The sequence below is a fragment of the Triticum aestivum genome, chromosome 2B (assembly GCF_018294505.1).
Source record: "Triticum aestivum cultivar Chinese Spring chromosome 2B, IWGSC CS RefSeq v2.1, whole genome shotgun sequence".
Lineage (NCBI taxonomy): Eukaryota > Viridiplantae > Streptophyta > Magnoliopsida > Poales > Poaceae > Triticum > Triticum aestivum.
Window position 1 is genome coordinate 653,878,223 of NC_057798.1, and position 7,801 is coordinate 653,886,023.

Consider the following 7,801-nt stretch of genomic DNA (forward strand, 5'->3'; position numbering starts at 1 on the left):
AGTTCATCGGATCCCAACAAACACACCGCCAAAAGACTTACATCATATGGATCTCCAAGAGAACATTGTATTGATAATCAAGAGAGAGAGAGAAGAAGAAGTCGTCTAGCTACTAGCTACGGACCCGTAGGTCTACAAAGAACTACTCATGCATCATAGGAGAGGCACCAATGGAAGTGGTGAACCCCTCCATGACGGTGTCTAGGTTGGATCTCGTGGTTCTGGACTCTGCGGCGGCTGGATCAATATTTCATTGACTCTCCTAGGGTTTCTGGAATAATGTGGTATTTATAGAGCAAAGAGACGGTTTGGGGGGCACCCGAGCTAGGCAGCACCCACCTGGGCGCGCCCTGGTGGGTGCTGCTCCCCTCGAGCAGCCCCTCAGGTGCTTCCTTGGCCCATTGGCTTTCTTCTGGCCCAAAAAAAATCCTCCAGGAGTTGCATTGTGTTTGGACTCCGTTTGATATTGATTTCCTGTGATGTAAAAAACATGCAGAAAACAACAACTAGCACTGTGCACTATGTCAATAGGTTAGTACCAAAAAATGATATAAAATGACTATAAAATGATTGTAAAACATCCAACAATGATAATATAACAGCATGGAACAATAAAAAAAGTATAGATATGTTGGAGATGTATCAGCATCCCCAAGCTTAATTCCTGCTCGTCCTCGAGTAGGTAAATGATAGAAACATAATTTTTGATGTGGAATGTTGCCTAACATGTTCATTACATTCTTTTCTTTATAGCATGGACATATGGACTTTTATATGATTCAAAGCAATAGTCTAGTTTTGACATGAAGACTTTAATACTCAAGCATACCAACAAGCAACCATGTCTTTCAAAATATCAACACTAAAGCAAGTTATCCCTAGCCCATCATGCTCAGTCATTGATCCATTCATGAAACACACTCGAATAGTAGCTACACCCAATGCTCAAATACGATCATAGTGCCCCTTAGTTGGTGCTTTATAAGATAAGATGGAGACTCAAATTCAAAATAAAAAATGCATAAGTAAAAGAAAGGCCCTTCGCGGAGGGAAGTAGTGATTTGTAGAGGTGTCAGAGCTCAAAGTTTAAATTGAGAGATAAAATTATTTTTAAGAGGCATACTTTTCCTACCAAAGAAAATGACTTGGAGCATCCCAACACTTTCCATGCTAGATACATCATAGGAGGTTCCCAAACAGAAAATAAAGTTTATTCCTTTTTCCACCTTAACTTTCACTTTCCATGGCTAACCGTATCCACGGGTGCCCTCCATACCAACACTTTTCAAGGAATTTATTATTTGACAACATAAAGTAAATTCATTTATTCATTTCGGGACTGGGCATCCTAATACCTTTGTCGTACTCTTGTGCAATGACAAGTGAATAAACACGCATCGTGAGAATAACACATCTACCATGGAAAATATTGGCTACCCTTTACCGCCTCACGAGTAGTAGAGCACACAAAAAAGAAATTTATTTTGAACATTAGAGATGGAACATGAAAATTTGCTTGGAACGGCATGGATATACCGCATATAGGTAGGTATAGTGGACTCATATGGCAAAGCTGGTTTAAAGGGTTTTGGATGCACAAGTAGTGATCATACTTAGTGCAAAATGAAGGCTAGCAAAAAGATTGAGAAGTGACCAACCAAAAAGCGAAAAATCTCGTACCCAAGCATTAAGCATAAGTAACACCGAATAATGCACCATAAGTAGAATATAAATTTCATTGCATAACTATTGACTTTCGTGCTTGCATAGGGAATCACAAACATTAACATCAATATTCTTACTAAAGCACAATTACTCATCAACATGACTCACATATCATACCGTCATATCTCAAAACCATTACTAAGAATCAAGTTTATTTTGTCCAATGATCTTCATGAATTTTTTATTATATCCTCCTTGGATATCTATCACTTTGGAACTATTTTAATATGTTACTTTTGATAAGCTCAAACAAATATAAGTGAAGATCATGAGCATAATTTTTTCTTTCTCTCAAAATAATCTAAGTGAAGTAAGAGAGAATTTCTTAAAAATTTACTAACACCCAAATAAATCTAAGTGAAGCATGAGAGCATTTCTTCCAAATTAACAAAGCACACCGTTCTCAAAAAGATATAAGTGAAGTACTAGAGCAAGTTCATGGCTCAAAAAATTTAAGTGAAGCATATGTGCAAGCATAGCATAATTTTTGGATTTCTAAAAAGGGTGTGTCCAGCAAGGATTCAACACTTAAAACACAAAGCAAAACAAGGAAAGACTCATATCATATAAGACGCTCCAAGCAAAACTCATATCATGTGACAAATAAAAATATAGTTTCAAGTAAAATACCGATGGTCGTTAGAAGAAAGCGGGGATGCCACTCAGGAGCATCCCCAAGCTTAGTTGCTTGCTACTTCTTTAAATATTATCTATCCAGGATTTCTTTTGCATTCAGACAAGATATTCCAAAATTCACTGCAGTCTGCTGATAATTCCATTCTGTTTAGCTGAGTTTCCAAATATATATGCATTCCTTGCTGACTCTTCAGGTCCGGTGTTGGTTGACGAGCAACTTTAATAAAGGGAAAGTATGGCAACACCGAAGGTCCAAAGAAAGAAGTAAAAGAAACGACGAAAACAAAAGCACACAAGCATACTAATAATATAAATAATCAAGCAACATCGCATATTACTGCTACTCACACAATAATATGCATGCACACCTAAGAACACAAATCTCGCAGAAACTCCATCATTACGGTCTAATATGCTCTGGCGCTGTGCACAAAAGTGAAATCCATGTGTGGAAGGAATTGGTGTAACCTAGGCTACACCAAACGCTGGCCGAACTCCGGTTGCAACTGGATGGATACAGAGGCGAGGGCAGACTTGGTGATCATGGGTCAGAACACAGAAGTCACAACCACATCATCGTGAGGCGTACGAAAGGAAATCGTACACGTCCAAAGAATGGAATGACAGGGTAGGGGAGGAAAAGCAAGGCTTGTGCATTGACCTTTTTCTGATAACAAAGATCAGTAAGGGTTGCCAAAGGGACGAGATGGAGGGCACGATTCGGGATAGAGACAAGTCTATCACCGAAACGATACGGGTGTATGGGGGAAAGATATCGATGCGATATCATGAGCATAACTCCTACAAATGGTGTCTGGAACACTTGGCACCATGGCATCACTCTGCTGGGACAGAGATGACGCCGAACACCGAAGAGCAGGCATGCAAAGAAGGAGGGTGCAGGTAGTGGCTCGAAACCGATACCACCTACACTCACAAGATTAACCGTTAGCGACAAGATAATAATCTATATGCATGATATGCAACAAATAAATGCAGCAATCAAGTGCAACAAACCAACTGAAGTCTATACTACCACTTTCTAACATTCGCGCGGGTTAGAGCATGCCCCCGCCCGAGTGTGCTGCAAATTGTTTCCCCTCTCCATTCCAATGAAAAATATGCACATGGATTCTGAAAAACTAATGTGACTTAAAATTTATATTACTAAAAACTTGTTTTGTACGAAATCAACAATGTAATTGTTGTCATATATAACCTACATTTAGTTTATATATTTTTATTTATAACTAAAGTATAATTTGAATATCCGTACAGGAACGGAAACGGGCTTCAGTCAGCCGATGGCCGGCGTTGAAACACTTTACATATTCGAGAAAGTCCATGCCTTTCCAGAAATTTCTCTTAATAAGCGTCCTGACGAAAGCAGCATCGGCTAGGGCCTAGGGCGGGCAGAGAGAGCCGCTGCCGAACCTGCCAACCTGGTACACGATGAAGCTCCCCGATGGCGCCAACGTGTCCACGCACCTCGCCTACCCGCGCCGCGAAGACCACGTGTGCGGGGCCGCTTCGCCACGTGCACAGCCACGCACTTCAAACTAACCCCCTCCCACCTTCACTTATTAGCGCCTCCACCCTTCCCAGTCTCACGCAGCCAAACATTCCTCCGCTCCCGACAAGGGACCGCGCGCGAGCTCCAAATACCCAAAAAGTGAAGCGCCCGCGTGCAAATCACGGTGCTATGATGACGCGTGCGCGCTCCCGCTAAAACCTTTCTCCCGGCGTTCGGCGAGAGAGCGACACTACGACATAGATACCTCCCTGGCCCATGCTGCGAACGAGCCTGCCTGAATATTCTTGAGAATTGACGAGACAGGACAAGGTTGATTCATGGCAGGAGATCGCCGGGCTCTGTGTCTGGTCGCCGGCGCGATCCTCCTCTGCTCGTGCTTTTCTCGGGCGCAGTGCGGCGACGGGCAGGAGCAGGAGCGGGAGATTCAGAGGCTCAGGTCCAAGGTCGCGTCCCTAGGTGAGCTGCCTGCCGGTTTGTCAACCGCAGGATATAAACTGTTTCGTGTCTTCCTGCTTTGGTGGGCGAAGAAAGAATTAACAGCTGAGCATACCTGGCTGGGTTCAGAGGACGAGGTCGGCTGGAGGAAGGAGGAGACCTCGCAGCTGGAGAGCGTCGTCAGGGAGAGGACGGCGCAGATCGTGGCGTTGGTCAGCGGGCTAGAGGCTATGCAGGTGAGGAATGTGGCTGACGATGAATCCGTGGTGAAGGCGAGCACCAACAGTGCGATGATCGAGAAGCAGGTAAGGAAACGGACAATTCCAGGCTCCGTTTTCAGCAGCCAATCCCAAATTCATATGGCAACTGAACTGACAAAGACAAAAGGAGAACAGATTGAGAGGCTGGGCAGTGATTTGGAAGACCAAGTTAAGAAAGGGGAGCTATTGGAAGCCCGGGCTAGCGAAGCAGAGAAAAGCCTGCTTGAGCTCGGTCAGAAGTTGGATCGTGTAAGTTACATACATGCTGTATAATTAGTAGTACTAGGCTGGGAGGGACAGGTCGTAGTGGGTGGTTGTTGACAGAATTCTGATGTGACTCACATCGTCTTCAGGTTGAGAAGATAAACGCTGAGCAGAGGAAGAAAATCGAGGAGCTGGAACGAGATCTTCAGCATTCAAAAGTTGGTACACATGCAAGGAAAATATAGTCATTGAGAAGAACCCTCAACGTGCTAATTATATGCTTCATGTTCAGGGTAAACTGTCTGAAGTGCAAAGACAAGCAAAATTGAAGGCTCAAGAGTTGGCAAATGTATGGGTAACTACAAGTACAATATTTTTGTTCAGAAGTCAGTGATCTGCAGAGAGCTTAAAGCGGAGATGGTTCATTTTCAGGTACATGGCATGTGGCTACCGTATTGGTTCGCATCCCGCTCTGTACATTGTCAGGTATATGTGGATTCATCCAGTGTTATGGAATTTATGTAACTTTCGAAACTTCAATTTAGATTTATTTGGTGCATTTGCAGGAACTAGCATCTGCCAAATGGCATCTCCACGGGAAGCCTGTGCTTGATGCTCTGATGGAGAAGGTTTGTTTCATATGGATTTTTTGTTAATATCAAGTGTTACTTGCTACTAGTATTTATAAATGTAACCACCACCGTTTTACAATGCCAAGTTGACAGGTTGCTGAGACGTTGGCACATGCACAAAGACGGGTGGAACCACACTTGCAGGCAACAAAAAATGTAGGCTAGTGTTCTCAACCAACACTCCCCCTCACCTATTTGTGAAACACTCTGACACGCCATCTCTTGCTTCATGAAGAAACTGTTGCCTGTTGCCAAATTTCATTTCAACTCACTGAAGAACAGAACTAAGCCGTACGTGTCGGTGGTAGCTGACAGGATCACCACAGCCTACAGAGCTTGCAAGGATGCCATCCAGCCATGTGTGGCCAAGTCTCGAGAGTTTGCAGATCACTACTGGCAGGTGACAGCTGATGCATAGTAACATCATAGCAACCTTTTCATCTCATTGTATGCATGGTTGAGCTACTGAAGTCTGATCCTGAGCACAAACGGTTTCACTCTAGTAGGAATGCAGGAAGTCCTCCGGGCCACACGTCGGACGGATCGCGGCAGCGTCTGAACCTCACCTTTCGGCTATTGAACCTTACACGAGGCCTGTCAAGTGTGTTTGGAGACAGCTCGTTATGTCGACGAGCTTGTACCATAGTCAGGTGCAGCCTCAGTTAACATACTAGTAGTGTTTTCTCCCTCAGGATTTGGCACTGGCCGTATACACTTCAGGCTTGAAAAATAAATCGCTGTTGAAATGCAGGTTCAGAAAGGAATCAGTGGCTTCCTGGAGGGCAGCGGGCTGCTGGACCCACTTTCAGCTTATAGATTGCCGTGGTGGATGGTAACTAAAATAAGTACTTTGATTCCATCATAGTTGGTATCACAGAAAATCCACAGCACAAATTTCACCATGCTTACTGAACTCACACCTATTCGCTTCGTCGTGCGCAGGCGTCCGCCATGTGTGCGCTGCCCATGTTGTACGCCTACAAGATCTTCTCGGCTACTGTCCGGTAAACTTATCAAAGGATCCATGCTATTAGACCATTCATTCATTCATTAAAGGATCCGTGTTACTAGACCATTCATTCATAAAGATAAAAGGATCCGTGTTATACATTGTCCACATTCCTTTCCGTGAGTAATCCGCGGCACTTGTCTGTTCCTGTCATCCTGTGTGCTTGTCTGCAGCAAAAAAAATCAGGCGAGAGCCGACAGAGGTGGAGGCACATCTTCGGACGGCAAGCACGCGCGCAGGGTCGAGGAGTAGAGGGCACGGCTCGCTGTTACCCACGAGTTGATTCTCCCCTGGAGCCTGGGTGATGGGTGCTGAACCGTGGAAGCTTCCTTCGTGTAGAACTCTGATCAGACATCGCAGACGCTACGGCAGCGGTGTAAAGTGTAGGCACTAGGCAGGGGATATATGATTTAGCGGCTGAGCATATGCGCGTGTATGTAGCTCCTGGTAAAGTCTACGGTTCATGCTGTTGATATGTAATGTATGTACACGGTGTATAAAATGGAAATTAACAACGTGACACATGAAAATAAGTAGTAGAAATTACTTGTGTGGGTAACAGAGCTGAGAGTGGATCCACCATTCATGGTTGTCAAAATTTATGTTGTTTCAAAAGGTTTAGTTCCTTTTTCTTTTTCTTTCAGCGTGTACCAACTAGAAAGAATACACTTCTTTTATATCAGCTTTGATGTTAGGTTTGCCGATACACGATGACACACAATGAAACATTAAGGGCTCATTTGATTATAGGGGATCCTCCTGTGATCCCTGCCTCTTCCCTAGATAGAGAAACCACGGGCTGAATCAATCCAGGAAAAACCACCGCTGCATTTGAATGCCCACGAGATCAGGGCACCCCCGCCCCTTCCACGTCCTTTCCCCGGGAGAGGCTTCCACGCCTCTAGAGGCGGGGGAGGAAACTTCCGATCGCTTTCGGTGGCGATGGAGCTGGTAGTGACGCCCCCAGCCATCCTTCCTCCAGCGCTTCACATGACCACATCTACGCTCCAGCAGCTGTGACGGAAATTCCCTCGGCTGTTTAATGTGCATGTTAAAATTACCACTAGGGGCTTGTGGCCCTGGGCTTCCTCCCCCTTGCTACCAAACAAGGCCTAAGATATGTTACACGCAATGAAACATTAAGATACGCTACACACACAATGAAACATTAAGACACATTTAGGAACGAGAAAAAATCACTTTGAAACGAGAAGAAAAACCCAAGGTAACGCTTTGAAATAAGACAAAGTTTTTTTTTGAGAACTCAAATAAGACAAAGTAGAACAAATATCAATGCAACCACCGGCGGTAGACCCATGCACCGTGGAATTGTTTTGAGCCACCGAGTCAGGGGAGCGTTAGATGG

General features: G+C 44.4%; 1 protein-coding gene across 1 annotated transcript; it reads left to right on the plus strand.

The window, feature by feature from the left end:
• The first annotated feature begins 4,124 nt into the window (after positions 1–4,124).
• LOC123041911 (uncharacterized) lies at positions 4,125–7,050 on the plus strand. The gene is made up of 13 exons (XM_044464467.1): positions 4,125–4,351; positions 4,460–4,635; positions 4,726–4,839; positions 4,944–5,012; positions 5,087–5,143; positions 5,227–5,280; positions 5,361–5,423; positions 5,520–5,582; positions 5,662–5,826; positions 5,933–6,076; positions 6,178–6,258; positions 6,369–6,430; positions 6,609–7,050. The coding sequence occupies exons 1-13, from the start codon at positions 4,213–4,215 to the stop codon at positions 6,685–6,687; spliced, it is 1,266 nt and encodes a 421-aa protein (XP_044320402.1). The 5' UTR covers positions 4,125–4,212; the 3' UTR covers positions 6,688–7,050.
• Positions 7,051–7,801: the final 751 nt, after the last annotated feature.

Bases quoted from the DNA above. Each gene is read 5' to 3' on its own strand.
- LOC123041911 (XM_044464467.1), top strand. From the start codon at position 4,213: ATGGCAGGAGATCGCCGGGCTCTGTGTCTGGTCGCCGGCGCGATCCTC. The intron at 4,840-4,943 runs GTAAGTTACATA...CATCGTCTTCAG, and splicing joins TCGGTCAGAAGTTGGATCGT to GTTGAGAAGATAAACGCTGA. The intron at 5,827-5,932 runs GTGACAGCTGAT...TCACTCTAGTAG, and splicing joins TTGCAGATCACTACTGGCAG to GAATGCAGGAAGTCCTCCGG.